The sequence below is a fragment of the Marmota marmota genome, unplaced genomic scaffold (assembly GCF_001458135.2).
Source record: "Marmota marmota marmota unplaced genomic scaffold, marMar, whole genome shotgun sequence".
NCBI lineage: Eukaryota > Metazoa > Chordata > Mammalia > Rodentia > Sciuridae > Marmota > Marmota marmota.
Window position 1 is genome coordinate 13,436,172 of NW_026000075.1, and position 21,251 is coordinate 13,457,422.

A 21,251-nucleotide genomic window follows, 5' to 3' on the forward strand; every position below is an offset into this window, starting at 1 on the left:
AAGAGAAATATATATATATATATATATATATATATATATATATATATTCCTCCATTTACTGATCTTAAAAACAAACAATAAGTGGAAATCTAGTTCAGATTTTTCTCCTTTTCATTCTTATGAAATTAATTTTGATTGAGACTGCATACAAAAATCAGATTTTTTTTCTATATTTAATTATGTATAAAACTAGGATCATAAAGGTAGCCTTGCTTGACCTTTTCATTCCCTTAAATAATACTATTCTTCCATGTTTCCTGGTTTGGAAGTTTAGAACCATCTTTGAATTTTTCATTTTCCTTATATCCACGACCACCTCAATCACTAATGCAGTCAACAGTTTTCTCAAAATGTTCATTCATTTCCATTTCATTCCAGTCCAGATTTTTAAAACCCTGGATTATCATTCAAGTTTCCCAAGTGTCCTCCACTGATGAGTCCTTTTCCCAATAATCAATAATGTCCCCACATTCAGAGTTATTTCATCAGAGTGATATTTTTTATTTAATCAAAACCTTCCCTGATATCCCACTGCATGTAGGATAAAATCGATGGGTTTCAAATAAATATTTTTCTTTTTTTATCTTTTATTCCAATTTCAAAAACAAAACAAAGAAAGAAACAAACACCATAAGACATTTTTCCCGTAGTCCCTGATCCAAAAAAAAAAAACCAAACCAAACCAAAACAAAACAAACAAAAAAAACCCCAACTTAGAATCATTGCCAGAGTTCTAAATTCTCAAAGGCTTGGTAATATCTGTTCCTATGAAATACATTTGTCAGGATGAAACAAAAAGGAACATAGTTAATATAATTTCAGAGACTTTAGAAAATGTTTTTCATTCTAAATAACTAATATTCACTGAGATTTTGCCAAAGTTCTCAGTGCTAAATGTTTTCAAGGTATCTTCTTACTTGGTCCTCATGACAACCTTAAAAGGCAGCTGGCTATTATTAGCTCCACTCTATAGATGGTGACAGTGGGAGAGGTGGACCACACATGACTAATTCTAGAGCCTAAACTCTCATATCTTAATCTCTTAACTGTCTTTCCAATAGAACTCTCTGATGCCAAAGACAAATTACTCTATATTACTTGCATTCCTAATTTTAGCTGAAAATATAAATTAAGAGACAATATAAATCAACGTGTTCAAAGAGAACTTGAAGGCAGATATTTCAGAGTCAAGTCTAGATTAACATGTCAGAAATAAGTAGCTTCCTCATCTGTTATTGCTTTTGGGCAGCTATCTGAAGAATAATTTTGTTCTGAAGGACTTGTGGTGGCTCTCAGGGCATATTATCTGCCAGTGTCTACTCCAAATAATCATGGGTGCATAGAACAATTTCTTGCAAAGAAGAACCAAAAAGAACTAAAAATACCAATTTTTTTTTCAACATGGCAGTTGTCAACGTCTAGAAATTAAATGTTAACTGTGAAATTAGCTCTAATTGCAAGAATATACACTAAAAGCTTTCCAGTTTGATATAATGTGAATATATTATTTCTATGATTTGAACTTATTTTGAAAGCATAGAAAAGTTACAAATACCATAGTATGACCATTAATTTCTCTGCTTACCATGCTCACAGCTTTGTCCATAATAACCTTGGAGGCATTCACAGCTTCCAGAAAACCTGTTGCAAATTCCATAGTTCTGACATGTGCAATTAAAATGGCAGTTTGGGCCATAATAACCAGGAGAACATTCTGAGAAAGAAACCATGAAGCCATTATTTTTAGTTAACAGACAACTGAATTTAAAATGAGTTCAAAGGCTGGAAAAAAATGAAAGCACATGAACCACTGGCTAGCTCAACAAATTAAAATAAAGCACGCACATGTACATAATATTTTTTAAAGGATGGAGGAAATAACCATCAAAAAAGATAGATTTCAAAATTATAACCAAATAGATTTTTTAAATGAAATGGAAAATCTTACAGAAAATGACTTACCAAAATTGTCCTAATTTGAGGCAGAAACCTAGATAAGTCAATTACAATGAAAAAAATATAAAATTGCTCCCATATTAAAAAGGGAAAGCATCAGTACTGGTTTACAGGGAAATTCTATAAATATTTACCAATGAGTTCATCACCTTGCCACTTTAACTATTCCAGTGCATTTAAAGGAAGGAACATTTCAAATATATTTTATTGAGTGATTATAATATCAATTCCAATACTGAACAAAATTGCATAAATAACTTCTGCTCAATTTCTCTTATAAATAACAATACAGATTCGGTTTTAAAGGTATACAGATTCCAAAGGCACAATATGAAATAATGCATTATAACCAAATATTTATTCCTAACATATAAGGTCATTCAAAATTTAAAAATTCATAGTATATCATATTTATCAGCCTAAAAGGAAAACTCATATTATTAATTTCATATGTGAAGAAAAGAAAGCTGTAATACATTGAAATAGTAAAATACTGAATAAGTTATAAAATTAATTAGTCATATTTTAATATGAATATTATAATATGGCATCATACTGAATAGGGAGCAAAATATCTGAACTAATGGAAAGATATACCATGTCTGTTCTTATAGGATGAGTTTATATAAGAATCTTAACTCTTCCCGAGAGAAAGTAGACACAGGGACAATAAAACATCTGATTATTTTTTGTTTTGTTTTTCATTTAGATATTTGATTATAAATTTCACTTGGAAGAACAAATGAACAAGAATAGGAAGAAAATTTCTGGATAAGAAGAGCAATTGGAAGGATAGAACTTTCATATTAAACATATCTAATAAAGCCTCCATAAATTAGTGTTGCATTTGTACAAAGAGAGGCCAGTAGAATCTTAGATTTAGAAGGGCTATTGGGTTCTATTCAGCTCCATACTCTCTCACTTTAGGTGGGAAAACTAGTCCACAGAGAGGCTACCCAAAGACAGCCTGCATGGTATTAGCAGAGTGGTGGTTAGCATATATATATTTATCCACTCAAGTTGCAAGGTGTTCTTTTCTATATATCATGCTGTCAAATTTCATGACCATTAAATTAGAAGTGATGGATGGTGTATAATCACATTCATTGTGACCTAAAGAGCCATACACTCACAGTTGAAAACATCTAGATAAAAATTAACTGTAAATAAATAAATATACATGCAGACACACACACACACGTATATTGTTTAAACTTAGGGCCCCCTAAGTTTAGGCTTCCAGCACACTGTCTCACAACAAGAACCATTGTTCTGTATTCTGCCAAAATACAATTTTTCTTCTATAATAGTTGGCTCTAACTGTAGTTAGTAGCTGCTCTCCAGTGATGAACAAAATAATAAATTGTGGTTCAAGAAGAAAGTAACCATTAATATTTATCTTTTTCCATTTAAAAAAATATTTATTTTTTAGTTGTAGTTGGACACAATACCTTTATTTTATACATTCACTTTTTTTTTTTTTTTAAATGTGGTGCTGTTGAACCCAGGGTCTCGCAAATGCGAAGCGAGAGCTCTACCACTGAGCCACAACCCCAGCCCAATCTTTTTCCATTTTTATTAATTAAAACTTTTATATATTATATAATATACATATGATAGACAATGTATCAAGAAGTACAAGAATGTCATTGATAAATCAAAATATTTATACTAAATACATATATAACAATACAGGATTACATTTTTCCTGATGAAGTCAAGTTTGGAGACTTCTGGCAGGTCACTATCACTTCCTTGCATTGGGTCTACTACTAATGTGAACTGGTTTTTTTCAGGCCACACATCCTCCACCCTGCCTGCCTCAAGGCCTCAGTGATGACTGAGGTTCTCCAGTTCTGTGCCTAGACATTGAAGGTTCAGAGGATGAGTTTATATACACAATGGTTTTGAGCTTAAGAACTGGCTGAAGAGAGAATGAAATTTTGGTCTCAGAGGAGCTCTTGCACATTAATAATATTTCAATTACTTAAGAGGTTTAAGAGTTTTCATGTGATATTCCAGTAACAAGATAACAATCAATATTTACATACCTATTTTTATTGGAAATGCTTAAAAAACTTGCATTCACTTAATTGAAAAACAGTTTCTTCACTGGCCTCTATTATAACCAGTGATGATACACGCTAAAGGGTGTGTGTGTGTGTGTGTGTGTGTGTGTATATATGGAAACATAAGGTACTATAACAACTTGCCTTTTTCACAATAATTTCCTGTCCACCCAAGACCACAGGTACAGCTTCCGTCCACGATATTACAAAGTCCACCATTTTTACAGTTACAGTTTAATTCACAATTTGTGCCATATCTTGTCTGGGGACATCCTGCAGGAATAAAAGTTTTTAGAATGTCAAACTGAATGAAAGTGTCATATGAGTAAACATCTTTCTTTACTCCAGATAAAGTAGCCATATCTGGACAGCAAAAGCATAACACAATTAAAGAATCCCCCAGATCTATCTGTACGCTCACAAGCACATCACTGTTATTCATTCACTTTTCATTCACCCCATAAATATTTACTGAGCTTGTACTATGTGCCTGGCACACTGTGAACTGCAGGTATCCTAATGAATAATCAGCAATAATTCCCAATTAGAGGAGGGAGTATTTTATATAGTTAGTCTCATAATTGTTGAAGAAGAAAGATGAGCAGTTTGCTCCTTAACATTTGTGTACTGAAATCAAAAGAGCATTTCACCAGAGAGCAGTGAAGAACACAAACTAAAATGCACTGCCAAGGGAAGTTAAGACAAAGGTAAGTGACAAGGACCAGACATAAGGAAAACTGAGACTCTCCTTCATGTGCAGGAGAAGCACCTGAACGACGGGAAGTGCTACCAATGGGAGAGTGGAGCCCCCTAGCCTGAGAATAATGTTCACATTTAGTTGATTTTGTCATGAGGAATATGGGCCCAATATTGCCAGCTAATAGGATTTTTTTCAGGAAAACTGAAAATCCATATTTTATATGAAATTATCCAAACTTTGAAAGTTGGCAACTAATTAAAATAGTTTTACAGCACGGTGGAAGTCAAACTATGCCAGCCAATTCAAACACATTTGTGGCCAGATTTGGCCAAGAGCCTGCCATTTATGACCTCCAGTTTATAGTATTTTTACATAATGATATTTTCCACATGAATTATCTCATTTAATGCTCACAAATACCCCTGTGATGTGGGTAACAGTATTCTTATTTTACTCTTGGGAAAATCGAAACTCAGAGACAGCCAGTAAGATTAAGAATCAAGACTCAAATTTAGAACATCTGACTTCTAATCAACTATTCTTTCAATTCCAGCTAGCAGGAGAGACATTAGAGATTTCTTTATTTTTTTAATTCCAGCTAGCAGGAAAAACATTAGACAGCTTTTTTTTTTTTTTTTAAACTTGCCCAGAGGCATTGGTTAATACAAAGCAGAGCAGGTATTTGAATTCAATATGCATGACACTTTTCTTTATTTGACTGAATAGCTGCACTTAACTTTAGAACCAAATGAAAGAAGGGTTTTGATTTTGTTAGGTAACAGTTACAGTTGTATGATGAATGGTTGAATCTCCATTGCAATTGTAATAGGCTACCTTAAGTTCACCACCTTTAAGTTAACTTCCCTAAGTTAACGTTTGCCTTTAAGGCAAATTAAACCTTGAAATGCTTTGGTGGAACCCAGGGAACTGTGAAAATATAGAACTCCTACTACCACTACCTCTAACCCGTGCTATCCCAAGATAAAAGTGAAGACTTAGAAATGTTTCTGCAGGCCTAAGTCTCAGGACAATATTTAGACAGAATTGTGAATAGAACATGGCTCTTGTAGAGTTAAGGTGATTGCACAATTCTTTCAAACAGTACATAATAATATATATTATGGGATAAAGCATTCTATCCCTATTCCAGTCTCCCTGATTCTTTTCTTAAATACCACCACCAGGTTTTCTCCATAGCATAGTTTCTCTTCTTTTAAGGAGACTTACCCTGTCCACTCTATTGAAATCATTGGTCCACCCCATGCTCTCTGGCCCCAGTCAGTCTCCATTTGTAATCTTACCATATATTTTATGCCCTCTAGAATACATGTAATTCACTTCCTAATTATGTTTATTGTTTATTATCTTCCTTACCCTTTAGGAAGCAATTTGCAAGAATATTGTCTATTTTACACATATTGTTCTGTATGCTTAAACAGGCATTGACTTCAATAAAAATTTGTCAAATTAAGTGGAGGATGACTGAATAGGTTCAGAAGTATTCCACATTAATGAAGTATTTGTAGGTGTATCTATCTTCCTCTTTAACCTTTTTTTTTTAGCAAAAGGTCAATAGAGATGAATAATAACATAAATTTTGCTTTATTTGATAAATAAAATTCCCCCAAGATTTTTCCTAATTAGCATAGGACTGACCAGTTTTTTAAAAAATAGATAAATAAAATAGGTGCATTGGAATTTATTCCATCACACAGAATTTATATTCCTCACTCCACTATTGATGGACAAGTAGATTATTTAAAATAATTTTAGTATAAACAATGCCATAATGAATATATTATGTGTTTATTCAAATATAACATTATATTGGTAGAGTAAATTACCGGAAGGTTCTTTGGATAAAACAGTATTTGCATTTTAAATCGTCGTTAACTTTATCAAATTTTTCTACAAAGAGATAAATACTAAGAAGTATTATCAATGTGGCTCTATTTCAATGTTTAGTTAATGTAGCATACTATGAAAATCTGATGGGGAAGACAATGGGATGTAAATAGAACTTAAGTTTGAATTTCTCACATTAAGAAAGAGGCTGAACAGCTTTTGATAAGCTCTATTGAGCGTGTGGATCCTTTTTTATCTACATATAATGACACTTCTTTATTAAGAAAGTTAGTCCTTTGTTGGTCTTTGTTCTTTCAGAGTTTGTTTATCTTTTGATTTTGTGTGTGTGTGTGTGTGTGTGTGTGTGTGGTGGGGATATTTTATACTTTGAAGACATTTTTGGTTTCCCTTAAACCCAAAAGACAATGTTATTTCTTTTTCTTTCATGGTTTCATGGTTTCAGATTTTTTTTCTCAGCTTTATATATGGTCTCATAATTTCTTTTTAAAGTCCTATGTTAATTCTTGTACCCTCATGGTTTTTGTCAATTATCTTTAAGTACTTTATACAACCGGAAGTAATGTGGAGAACAAAGTTATATAAGATTTCCAACTTTACTTTTATCTAGATTGGTGGTCAATGGTCTTAATGTAACTTCTTACCTAAGTCACATTTTCCCTATTTTTACTTCAGTAATTTCTCATTTTCATTTAATTTTATTGTTTTATTGTTCTTTATTTTCATCACTTCTTATATACTAAAGTATTCTAGAAGATAAATTTTCCTCTAATTACTGAATTAGCTTTACCCCAAGGGTTCTAGATTTCATGATTGTTGTTTTTAAATTTCTGGAATACCAATTTTATTTGCTTCTTTTTAAAAAATCTACTAGGTATTTAAGAAGGTTATTTTTAAATGATGTGGTACAGTTTTTTTTTTCCTGGAAATAGCATAAGTTTTGTTATTACTGGAATATGTTCTATGGACACTTGAAATAAAATATGTATTCTCTTATTATTGGATGGAGCTGTCCATACATGTTGATTAGATCATTTTGATTGCATTTTTCTATAGCCTTGCTGAATTTCTGTTCTATCAATTATTGACAAAGGGGTGTTGAAATCTCCAACTATAATAATGAATTTGTCTGTTTTTCCCTTTAGAAGTATCAAACTTTTCTTCGTATATTTGGTGGCTGTGATATTTGAAGCAGACACATTTAGGAGTTCAGTGTCTTCTTAAGGAATGAATTCATCCTTATAAAATGGCCCTCTGTCACTGGTAATTTTTCTCTGCTCTGAAGTCTACTTCATCACATGGTATATTGTTTTTCATTCTTCTATTTCCAACTAATCTATATGTATGTTATATTCTCTCTCCTTATATTTATGCATATATAGGTAGACTGAAAGGTAACATTGTATGTTTTTATTGTGTGGAATATGACATTTTGAAGTACATACACATTGCAGAATGGTTAAGAAATCTATCATCTCACATAGATTTTTTTGGTAATAGCATATAACATTCCCAGTTTACACTGCTCAAGAACTGCATTTGCTTATTCACTTTAGTTTCCTTGCTGTACAGTAATCTCCTGAGATTCATTCCTCCTCTCTACCTGTAATTATGTACCTGCAACAAATATCTCTCAGGGCTCCCTCCTTCCAGTTTCAGCTACCCAGCCTCTAACAATCAATATAATATAAAATTCATCAATATAAGATGAATTTTTCTGGATTCAGCTTAGGAGTTAGATTATGTGTTGTCTTTCTGTGCTTGGCTTACCGAATGTCCTCTGGGTTTATCCATGTTGTCACGAATGACAGAACATATTTTGATTGGTATATTTAGATGATTTTTTATATTCAATGTAATTGCTAACATTTTAAGTTTGTCATTTTGCTTTTTAGTTTGTTCCATGTTTTTCATTTTCCAACTTCTTTTTAATTACTTTAGCATTTTGAATGCAATCTGATTTATCTATAGCATTTTCCAGCTTATCTTTCCATATAGATTGTTCCTGATTCCTGTAGATGTTACAGTATACATGTGTGACTTGTCATGCTCCACTGTGACATTTTTACCAGTTTGAAAGAAGTGTAGAAACCTCAGATCCTTTATGTGCCTTTACCCTCCCCATTTATAATGCAATTATCTTAAAATTTTCTTCTAAATCCATTGAGAACTACATTTTTGCTTCCTTTGTCAAGCATATTTTAGAAAAGAGAAGGAAAATAAATTTCATGTATCTGTAATTTATTCTTTCCTTTTTTTGCAGTCTAAATTTCCTAATATTCTTCCTCATTTCTTTCAGTTTCAAGATTTTCCTTTAGGTATTTCTTTAAGTTAAGTCTACTGGCAATAAACGTAATTTTCCTTCCTCTGAGGATATGTTTTTCTCCTTTATTCTTGGAGGATGCTTTCAGTGGATATAGGACTCTGGATTCAAAGTTTTTTGATTTTTTTCTCTCAGCACTTGGGAAATGCTGCATCTCTCCCCAAGGTTTTAATGAGAATTCTGCTGCCATTCGATGTGTGCTTCCTCTTTAGCTGAGGTCTTATCTCTTTCACTGCTTTTCAGATATATATATTTTTTTAAATTTTCAGAAGATAAAATGTGTTTTTCAGATTTCTTTGAGTTTAACCTTTTTGGCAATCACTTATTTTCTTGACTTTGTAGACTTACCTTTTTTTGTTATATTTGAGACATTTTCAGTCATTTTTCCTTCAAATATATGTTTGGCCTTCTCCATTTCTCCTCTCTTCTAGAACTCACTTCTCTTCTTATGACATAAATGTTATATATTTTATTGTAGTCTCAAGGGCTTCTGTGATTCCATTATCTATTTGTTTATTTATTTGGGGGTTGTTTGTTATTTTTTTTTCACTCTCTTTTCAGTTTGGTAATTTCTATGGTTATATCTTAAAGTTCACTAATTTGTGGTTGTGTCCTGTTCATTCTCCTGCTTAATCCATCTCTCGAGCTATTTAAATTTTTGTTATTGCATTTTCCAGTTACAAAATTTCTATTTGGTTCTTCTTCATGTTTCTTATTCTTTGCTGAGTCTTTTATATTTTTATTGGTTTTAATCATGTTTGTTGTTGCTCATTGAATCATATTATGATGACTGGTTTAAAATACTTGTTAGACAAGTCTAATCTTAGTCATTGAGGGCTGATATCTATAGTCTTTTATCAGTTAAGTGGACCTTGTCTGTTGTTGGTATGATGAATCATTTTAATTGAAACCTGGACATTTTGAATATTGTGAAATGAGACTACAGATCTCATTTAAGTCTTCCACTTTTTAAAGCCTCCTATGACATTGCACTGGCAAAGAGAGAGAGAGAGAGAGAGAGAAGATTCAGCAAATAGGAGTTAAAGTCAAAGTTTCCTAGTTGGCCTTCAAGTGGGAAATCTGCTTCTTTCCTCCTAGGCCAGTTCAGAATCTTCACTAGGTCTCTGTAGACACGAACTCCCTGAGACGGGCAGAGGTGCTTCCATGTGGCTCTCCAGTGGACCTGCTCTGATACTGCATGGGATGGGCTCTTTGCTGCTTGGTGGTGATAGAAGCCCTAACCCTCCATTAGATCTCCCAGAGGGAAAGGCTGGTGACTCCTTACTGCCTGGTTGGGTGCAGGTTCTCATTCCCTATACTCCACACTGACAGCAAGGATGGGGGACTCATTACTACCTGGACAGGCTATAAGTCCCAACTCAATTCCACTACCCCAGTGCAGGAGAAGGGTCGCTTTTCACATCCAGATAGACTCAGGAAAGTGCACTCTTCATTCAGCCTTTACTGATAGAATCATAATTAGGGAAGCCGTTTTATTCTGTAGTGTTTGCAGAAGAAGACCAGTTATTGTCTAAAAGTTTTCTGTCTTGCTGAACTGCCCCTATTCCTAGTCCTTCAACTGGACAAATTATCTCTCTGAGTTGTAGGCTTCTCCGACACTCATTCTGGGACACAAAAGACAAAAAGAAAGGCCAGAAATCTTGCCATCATGTTGTTCCTTAGGTATATGAGGTCCCTAGCCAGTCTGCCTCTTTTTTCCACATTATGGTGATTTTTATGTTTGTTTTGTACATATGGTCTAGAATTTTAACTGTGTTCAGAGGGAAAACAGGGAAAAGTATGTGTATTCTATTATTATCTAAGTGAAAGTCTTATATAATTTTATATAATCTGGAGGATTTTCTTTAGACTGTGCATATAATATTATGTAATATAGTGATTTTCTTATTTATTACACCTTGACTACACAGTATGAATTGCAAGGGGATTAATATGGTTCTGTTTTCACCTAATTTTTCTCATTTCTCTCCTCGATCTGATTTGAGTTGGCTATATTTTTGTTCTTAAATTCTCAATTACAGCATTCTAAATTCTAGAATTTATACATATAAACATACTTATTGAAGTAACATCTGATACATACTGGTCCTCCCCTACTTGAAAACCTTGAGTGAAGAAAAAAGATCCTTGTACTCCTTCACCTTCTCTGTTTTTCCTGTTTATAAAAGCTTGTTAAAGTTATGTTAAAATTCTGCACTGTTAGAATTTATAATACTTACCTTCTGTCACTTAGTCATATTCCAACCGTTGTTTTAAACTTGGCCCTAATTAAAATGCGGTCTTTTAACTACAGAGATTTTCCATTTATTATTTCATTGCTCAAATTTACCTTTCAATTGTTCTCACAAAAATATTTTAAGGCTGTTAGATTTCCAACAACTTTTTATTTTTTTTAAAGTTGTTTATTTGCCACCATGTTATATTTGAGTAACGATTTTAACTGTGAATAAAATACTTGATTTACATTTTTTCCAAGAACTGAATAGGCATTGATTAATCACATGCTAGCAGTGAATACTGCTGTGAGTTATAAAGCCAGGCTGATTTTACCCATTTTTAAGTGATCTTATATGTTCCTTTATATCCTCAACAGAGTTGCCCCTGGCCTGCCACCAATCATAACTATTATTTCCCAGAAATATAATAATAGGTAGCATCAGATCTTTTATTTCAGAGAAAAAAATCTTGAAAATTATATTTGAAGGTTTACCTCTTCCACTTATCATCTCTGTTCTTTTCCATTCTATTACTTCACTTTCCTTATTTTCAGCATACTCTCCGGGTTCCTAGTTGTATCATCAGCAGATTCTGTCCTCCTGTTACCTGCTTCTAATGTGGCCTTCATTTGTATCATGTGAGGTTTAAAATTAATTTTACTTCTTCTCTGAGCTCTGCCAGCTTACTTTTTCACTTCCTTTTGTTGTCTTTTCATTTATTCCATGGACCCTTGTATCTCTGTACTGCACTCACATTTTTATGGAGAACTATTTTTCATTATGTCCTTTGAATTCTTGGAAGTGATTCTGGGTAATACCTTCATGAGTTCCATAGCAAAATCTTTCTGATCTAGTTTCATCAGCTTTTCGTTTTTCCATCCCTTTTCTCCTTTGTCCTTCTTACAAAATTTGCACTAAAAAATGCAAGCAAAACTTTGAATGGTTTCATCTTTTTTGTTTCTAAAATGAGGGGAATGTTTTATTCACCAGCTTCATGTTTTTAATGCACCAGTTTTAAAAGTGTGGATCCAGGGCTAGGAAACTGACTTCAGCCATTTGGTTAGAATAAAGCTCCATATAATAGAAGTTACAGAATTTGTGTGTGTGTGTATGTGTGTGTGCGTGTGTGTGTGTACACATACATGTGTAGATGTATATGTGTATGTATGTATGCATGTGTATATGTTTGTGTATATGTGTATGCTTGTGCAAGTGTGTATCTGAGGATGCATGTGGGTTTGTGTATGTGTATGTGTGTAGGCATGGGTATGTATACGTACAGTTAGCCTTCCTTTAGCTACAAGGCTGCTAGTCACCCACATGGCTGCTTATGTTCTTGTCATAATACAGTGTAGAAAACATGATATGTCTGTATATTTACTGTGCTTTTCTCCCATTTTCCTTCACCCTATGCTATCTCCTGTGACACACCTATTCACCGAGTCCTTGTTTTTCAACGAGGGGTCATTAGTTCTGCCCACCTGTGTGTGCCCAGGAGAAATAGCCGCTTTGCTATCCCCACCTAAGATTGGAGGGGCCCAGTATCCTCTCTACCTGTACTCATTGAACTGAATTTGATACTTCTTCTATTGTTATGATTATTATGATAACAATCAACATTATAATTTATAACAAGAAAGTTTTGTAGTTTTCAACAAAAATCATGTTTTTCTTTGTGTCTCCTGTTTTTCTTACCCTCAGTTGGCTTCTGAGGGTTGAAGAGGATATGCACTTCTTCAGTTCCCATTATTTGACATCTCCAACACAAAATTTTTAGCAATTTTACAAAATTAGCCACAGTTACTTAAACATTCCCTCCCAGTCAAGAAAATTCATAAATTATTCTTTGTTTCTGTTTTCTATTTTTTTAAACCTTATTTTGGACTGTTTCCTAAATAGTGCTACAGGAGTGTGAACCTTCATGTTATTAAAGCAGCATTTAGAGAAGAAAGTGTTGTAAACAATGCCCATGTAATTATATTCCTTGGCACCAAATCTGCTTTAATGGTTTGGCTTAGTGCTTGGATGGACAAGGTAACTCTGCAGTCATTGTTACCTTGCTGACACGTGACTCCCATTTGTCCAGGGGGACACTGGCACCCTCCAGTCACTGGGTCACACTGTCCTGCACCACAGGAACACCTTTGGACACAATCCTGACCATAGTGATCTTCAGGACAAGCTGCAGGAGAAAGCAAGACAAAATCGGACAAAACAAAACCACACTTTTCTTATAAATATCTTGCCAGTTGAGATTTTAAAAAAATGTTTAAATACATGGCCATTTCTCTTGTCAAATGGGATCTACTGTCTAGTTTTCAGTTTGGTTTGTAGTCTAAAAGTTTACTTTGAAAAAAACAGAAGGAGGAACTCTTCAAATGTCACTTACTTTAGTGCTATTTTAGTTGAAATTAGAAACAGAGAACAAAATATCTATTGTCAAAAACTTACATATGACTTTTAAAAATTTGGAATACCAGGCTAGGGATGTAGTTCAGTGGTAAAGCAATTGTCTAGCATGTATAGGGCTCTGGGTTCAATCCCCAATGCTGCAAAAAATAAAATAAACAAAACAAAATAATAAATAAGGAACACCAACTCTTCACAGCATGGATCCGGTCTCACTTTGCCATGTGGCACTGGCTTAGGGTGTGTGTATATGTATATATTTTTGCATTGCATATATGTTATATTTGTAATAATCTTGACTATGTTTATTCTTAAAGTCCATTATGGAACCTTAGTTTACAATCCTAAACATCAGTAGAGGACCCATCATGTTTACATTCTCAAATACTGATTTATGTATTTGTACCTATTAATCTAATTAACTATTTATTTTGATTTATTCCAAAAATTCATTACAATCCTTACTAAAATGCAGTTAATACATAAGCAAAAATGACTATCTGTGAGAATCCAGGGAGGGGGAAAAATGGCAGCAACATAAACAGAAACCAACATCATCCATCCTTGACCTTGCATGAGAAGTGGGTTGAAAATTTGGCTCAAGTCTTCATAGTTAAGGCAAACGGAAGTGCTGATATAGGAGATCACAGCTTTCTAAAGACAATGTGTTCCTAATGTTCAGGGAAACCACAGTTTTTGAAAATGCTTTGGCATGAGCCTATTTGTCCATTGATTCTCTGAAGAACAAACACAAAGGAGTCAGCCAGGACCTTCCTTGGGAGATGTTTATGGCTTTGACTCAAAACTGAGCTGGCAGTGGAGACCTCAGAGGCTGTATCCATTAAGTGTCCATTGTCCCCTACCTGGATTCAAGACTTTGTCTTATTTGTTTTTTGTCCTCAGCACAGCAGAAAGAAAAATCAAACAGAGAAGTTACCTTTATACAAAGCAGACAGAACAGCTACCTGCCAGGGAAATACAAACATTTTGGGTATCTTCAGCACAGAATGACTTAGTCCTCTGTCCATGCACAAACTCAGCTTCCAAACAGGATCATGGATAAAGGAGCTTCACAATCCCATCACATAAGTTGAGGTGTGCATGCATGATAAAGCAACTTTTCTATTTTGAAGATAGTTTCCAATGGTACTTTTGCCCTTTCACTGTGAGGTATGTGATAACAGAACACAGCCCCAAAACATCATGCACAGCTCAATGAATGATCACAAAATGAACATCCTCATCAAAAGCTCCAGGCCCCCAAATCGATAAGGCCAGGACTGACCCCATTACGTGGGCTCCTTCTTGTTGCCTCCCCTATGTTCCAAAAAAGATCATCATGATACTGACTTCAAACACTAGGGTCTCCTTCTGACTCAGAGTCACAGGGGATAAGTACATCCAGAGTTATTTGGGTTAAGCAAAAAACTACCCAAATATTTAGAAAATGAAAGATCTGATAACAATAAAATGTATTTGCTCTGTGTGTGTTCTTCACCTTTCTGTCCCTTAAACTTTATGTCAATAGTTTTTGTAATATGCAGCTAAGGTCTTTGGATTTTGTGGTGCTATTTACTTTTTGGTGTTTACTTTTTGCTTACTTTGGAGCTAGCAAATTGCTAAGGATAAATGAAACGGTGGGACTTGGACAATGAGGTTGACATTGTGAATGCAGGAACCGCCAGTTTGCTCTGTTCTTGGCAAACAGATTTTCTAATCTTGACTTGGGGCCAGCATGGCTGGAGTGGGAGGGATTATGACCAAAAGGATGTCTTTTGTCACTTTCACCAACTTTAGCTCTCAACCAGTCTTTCGTGAGTATTCCTCAACCATGAATTTAAGTCAGCTTGTGTTTGCTGTTGCTGCAGTAAATTATTAAGTGAATTACAACATTTACTCTTCTAACTGCAGTCCTTAAAAACCTTAGCTTTAGCATATTTGGTACCTGTATCCAGCATGGAACCATCAGTATATCCATTCCATAATAGGTAAGAGTAACTTACTTTGGCTGCAGTCTGCTCCGATGAAGCCAGGAGGGCAGTTACAGGTGCCAATCATGGTATCACAGCTGCCGCCATTTAAGCACTTGCATGTCATTTGACAATATGGGCCATAAGTGCCTTTTGGGCACCCTGTTAAAGAAATCCAAAACCATATGTGGTGGTATAACTTAAAACAGTCAGTGTTCAAACTTGTACCCATAGATATGTGGTTAACTCAGCATTACAATTATTGTTCTTTGGTATTTTCAATCATTTCAAGCTACTGGTTCAAGGATGTGAGGATATGAGAATATGTAGAGATAGATGGATATCAGTACCTGTTGCTGCTTAAGAAAACATTAGACTTAACTTGAGCTACCTTGGAAATCTACCTCTAAAGAAAGCTTAGAATGGGAGACTTTTCCTAAACAAGAGTATTTCTTTCCAACCTAGATAGATAAATTTATTATTTTGCTTAATGTTTAAATGTTATAGTTTGTCTTCTCTGGAATGATCTAGGCTTCTTTAATAAATGGAGGAATTCCTAAGATACCAAATAAAGGATGCTTTTAATTTTCTGTTGTTTTCAATTGTCTATTTTCATATCCATAGATGTATGCTCTACCAGCAGGATACCTATATAAGAGAAAATTAAGCATTCAAAGAATGTTTTTTTTTTTCTTTTGAGATTCACATTTTTATAATCTCCATCCATGTCTTGTCTACAAACTCATAGTTCTTACCTGGAGTCTTAGATTTTGCTTATAGATTCAAAGAGTGACTCGGTTTTCCTTCTCTTCTCCTTCTAGTTTAAAAAAATGAATTCTTCTAGAATGGAAGTGGGAAGCCCAATATCCCAACATTGTTCAGATCAAGGTTTGTTTCTCTGGCATAGCTGTTAAGTTTCTTTATTTCTCTTCTGTGAAAAATGATGGATTCACTCTGCATTCTCTCCTGTCATACTCTCTTTCCAAGGGATATCATTTCTCAAAGCTAACTGACCTTTTTTTTTTTTTTTGGTGTAGAGCATCCTTTAGTATTCCCAAGTAGTTCTTTATCACCAGCCCTTATAAAAACTTAATAGAATGTAATACTCACTATAAAATTAATGATTTAAAAATGTGTCTTCTTCTCTTCTCCCATTCACTAAGACAAAAAATTCTTCTGGCACATCCAGCTGGGTTAGTACTGTGAATGTTTATAGTTTTTATCAAGTTACTAATGTAGTCAAATAAATGTATGATGCTGAAAAATAATATTCAGTGACTTGGTTTTAGAAAAAAAGACACACAAGCTGAAAATAGAGAGATGGAAGCCAGGAGTTGTGGTGTGTATTGCTGACATGTTGCTTCTAAAAAAAGAGGCTGAATTAACAACTGTTGATTAGTATGGAAAACTCTGGAGTCACATTACTGTGAAGTGAAAGATGGCATGAATTTCTGTGCAAGTAAAGAAAAGAGCAATCTTTATGAAATGAAACTGATGCTCTTATTTGAGGAAATGTTGAACTGAGGATATAATTCTGAGTAACAAAGAGTCAGTATCTCAGTTGAAAGGAATGAAGGGCTTATATATAAATATTTGATGAATTCAAACAGCTGATACATGTGATGGTCTCAATTTGAAGATAATTTTCACGTAAGTTGAAGTTCCTTGGGAAACATAATTTCCCTTTGGCATATACCCAACTGCACACTATCTTAATGGTGGCTTTACATTTGATAGCATCATCCCTAAGTATTCCTTTATCATACAAAAAAAAAAAACACAAAACAAAACAACAACAAAAAAAAAAACACCTCATTTCTGGACTTCGACTTAATTATCCTTTTAAAATTGGGACACTGGATTTGATGAAATTAGCCTACTAACGAGAATGCCATCTTTCAAAGATAGTGTATGTGCTAACCTCTTAGTCCCCCAACTCATTAAATTTATATCAATACCATGGTACATATTTATAAAAGCAGTCTAAAATTTTTTCAAGAATAATTATTTTATTGATAATTCTACTTTCCCATTCAATTCTCTATTTTGTGAAAGTTGAATTTCTGGAATCATGCAAACAGGCTTTGCTCAAATGTTCACTGTATTTAACAAGGAAACACACCCAGGACATAATGATTTCATTTGGCTTTTCTGAGTAAAAGTCAGTCCTCCCCCCTCATCTCCTAATGTTCCATTTTGATCATTACTTGGCCTTTGCTTGATCTTTTACAATTATTTCTCCCTGGAAATCTTGTCTCCCTGGCAAAGGGTATTTAGTTATTTTCCATTACAAAGTGATTTTTTTACCCCATCCTTGCACAATCCCCTTCTCTCGCTTCTTCATTCCAAGAAGGAGCTTGGATTCACATTTACAGTTCTAATTTGTTTAAATATTAAAGATTAAGTTGCTTAGCATGAATGGCAAGTCTCGCTGTTACTGTATGCTCTGTTGCTGTGAATGGAATTTGGTAGTTTCGTTAGAAACCTAGAACAAACAAAAGACTATTACCAAATCCTGAGACATAGCTCCCAAGTAAGTAAAAAGCATGAATCAGCTTTCCACAGCCTGTTTTCCTAGTATTTGACCAGGTAATTCACATTAGCCATTGTTACACAGTATTGCTTTATTATTAAAAAGAGATACTAGCATGTGATATTGCTGAATATTTATTGCTATGAACAACAACATTACAGCCAAGCATCCATGAATGACTTGATTTCTTCCTCTTGGCCCTGGTAGGCTATTTTGTGGCCCATATTTCTCAAAGCATTCTATACCAAGTGTGAGGCTGTTCTGAATACTTTCAAAAGAACTGACTATGGTTATAGGGGACCCCTTAACTTTTCTTGGGAAGAGTAGATATAAACAGCATGTACAGCAAGTTGCAGAAATAAAAGGTTTTCAGGGTCTGTGCTACTTTAAGACCTCTCATGGGTCATAAAAAAACATAATAGGGTGAGTTTGCCTCTACTGGACAGTTATTGTGTTTTTCCTACCTGTTATCCACATGCTGGGACTGACCTGCCTATGTGAATTAAGAAGTGGTGAGATTCTTACTGCAAGTTTCCCTGCTTCCTCTGACCTCTGCCGAGAGAAAATTTTAATTCTCTACTCTGAACCTGAGAACATGAAAGCCCAGTTGTTCTTGGCTGCGGCAACTTTTGCTTGGGAGCCAGCTACACCTTTTATGGATATTTTCTTGAATCTTTTTTCATAGTCCTGTAATTATAGTGGATGTTGCCAAGGAACCCTCGCAGCCACACTCACCACGTGTTGCTTGGAACTCAGCCCATTCCACCAGGCAGGGGAGCGGCTCCCTGACCCAGCCAGCCTCCTGTAGTAAGGTGAAGCCACCCTCCTTTATCCTGGGCTAGCTCCCCTTCTGAATGAAAGCATAACCTGGGTGTGTGCAAACTGATCTTATTTTTATGAAGCGAGAGATGATATCCTGGATATCACGAAGGAAAATTTCTCAAGATAGGCATCTTCCTTTTTTCTAGCAGAAGGGTGTTTGAAATTTGCCATAATAGAAAACTCATAGAGATTGATTAATTTTATATTTAAGTTCTTCAGCTTAAGTTTGAATAACTGTAATAGTTCTGGGCCTCCAACAAGATATTAATTGAAACCATTTTCGTGGGTGTTTAATTGTGTTTTTAGCCGGTAATGTTTACAGTTAGGAAAAATCAAGAAGTGACATTCAAAATATATATGTTCTATGGCTTGTAGAAAATTAAATAGCTTGATCATGAGTTTATGCTTAAGTGATATTTGGGGGGAAATAAATCCCCAAATCAGTTGGATTCTTGTAGAATTAGGAAAGGAGAGCCGAGGAATCTGCTATGGGAAGGACTAGGGAAGAAAGACAGTAGTCAGAGCCAAGTGGGGAGTGGGGGTGGAATGAAACTGAGGCCAAATCATTCTATTCTTAAACCAATAAAAAGTACATTATAAATAATTACAAGCTTAAAAATTAAGTAGCTGCCTGAACATTTTTATATGCTCCTTGGGATATTTTTTTTTCTTGTACATTTTTCAGCAACCATTTTCAATGTTAAAATATCCTAACAAGTCAATATTAAGGTCTTGGTCTAGGGACTATTCTTTTTTATTACACAACAGGGAGCCAACTGGCATTTTGTCATCTAAGCGAGTTATCATTTACATTCCAGAATAAGAATTTGATTCGATTGTTCCTAAGCAGGCCCTGGAACTAACTTACTATATGAATCACTTTAACTACATTGTCATTTACCACATGTTGATTTATAATAATAATAAGTTCATACTTTCTTTTCTTTATCTCCTTCTTTTCTTCTTGGATATTTGTGAAGAACTAGGGTATATTTTGAATAGAAAAGGCAAATAAAGGAATGATTTGCACAAGAAAATATAGGTTTTCAACTTCAAGGAAGAGATCCCACGGAATTTGGGATGAATTAACTTTTGCCTTTTCATATTCTGAGTGGTGACCCACCCTATTGGTATCCCCTCAGTAAATTACAACTAAGCAGAGCCCACACTTACGGAGATGACAGTGGTTTCCATGGTAGCCAGGCAGACAGGTACATCTCCCTGTGACTGGGTGACACTCTTCATTCTCAGCTGAACACTGACATACCTGGTTACAGTCCTTCCCGTATGTGCCTGGTGGACAAACTAAGGGGAAGAGGAAATGTAAACCCAATGAATTAAATTTGTCTGTGTAAATATAGCTCTAAAAGTGAAAGCAGGGAAAAATTTATTAAATAAGACCATTGCCTACAGAAGTGTGCTGCCCTTCGGGATTTCGGTTTCATTAAATTTACTTGGGGATTACTTCACTGTTTGATTTTGTTTTGTTCAGTCAATTTGTGACCGACTGTCAAGGGCCAGCTGCAATTTTCTTGTCACTGAAAAAAATCATAGGGTGATGTCAGGTAAAATCAACTAAAATAATAGTATAATTCATGAGGGACCGCATATCTGGATAAAGATATTTTTTTCTGGTACAGCTGTTTTAAACTCTCAAGGTTGTTTCTCTCTGTACATTAGCATGTACTATATTTGTGTCACTTGTCAGCTGCTCTGCTCTGTTCTGCTGTTTCTTTTTTACAAACCAAACAGTAAAAGCTTTCCCTCCAACTTTTAAATAAAATAATGCCTTTTTTTTAGAGAAAATAAAAAGGTTTTCTGGGTATATTTCATCTTATAAAATGGAGTCAAGTAGACATTTTGAGTTTCATGGTTGTTTCACAGGAACATTCAGATGGAAAAAGTGGACAAGTTAAGTTGGTCATGAGGTTCTGCATGTCTAAAATTGAATAATAATAATTTCTGGACCAACCTTTCTATTTACTACTGAAAGATCTGGCATCAGGAGTATAAGAAAGAATTAAACTGTTTTGAAAGACCTGTGCTGGAGAAATTTTCGGTTGTGTTATTCTCTCCCTCCACATTTTTGTTTGTGGTTACTGTAAGTCCATACTCTACCTTGTTTTCTTAGCATCCACTTTTCTTAAGAATATGTCATCTTCCAGCTTTCTTTAAGTAACAATGATAACAAGGATAGAATTTCTAACTATGGGCCAGTGGTTGCTTGCTCAGTACTAACATCAAAGACTGATAAAACTCAGGGTGAGTAACAACAACCACCAAACACACATGTATACACACAAAACACACACACACACACACACACACACACAAAAAACCCAAAATATTCACTAGAGGATTTTTCCTTT

General features: G+C 34.6%; 1 protein-coding gene across 6 annotated transcripts in view; it reads right to left on the reverse strand.

Moving 5' to 3' along the window:
- LOC107149531 (EGF-like and EMI domain-containing protein 1) overlaps positions 1–21,251 on the reverse strand; it is a 613,012-nt gene that overhangs the window by 9,847 nt on the left and 581,914 nt on the right. For all 6 annotated transcript variants that reach the window (XM_048814351.1, XM_048814354.1, XM_048814352.1 and 3 more), the window contains 5 exons: positions 20,056–20,187; positions 15,561–15,689; positions 13,205–13,330; positions 4,170–4,298; positions 1,586–1,714 (listed from right to left, as the gene is read on the reverse strand). In XM_048814351.1, the coding sequence (XP_048670308.1) occupies positions 1,586–1,714; positions 4,170–4,298; positions 13,205–13,330; positions 15,561–15,689; positions 20,056–20,187 (645 nt within the window). The remainder of the gene's footprint in view (positions 1–1,585; positions 1,715–4,169; positions 4,299–13,204; positions 13,331–15,560; positions 15,690–20,055; positions 20,188–21,251) is intronic.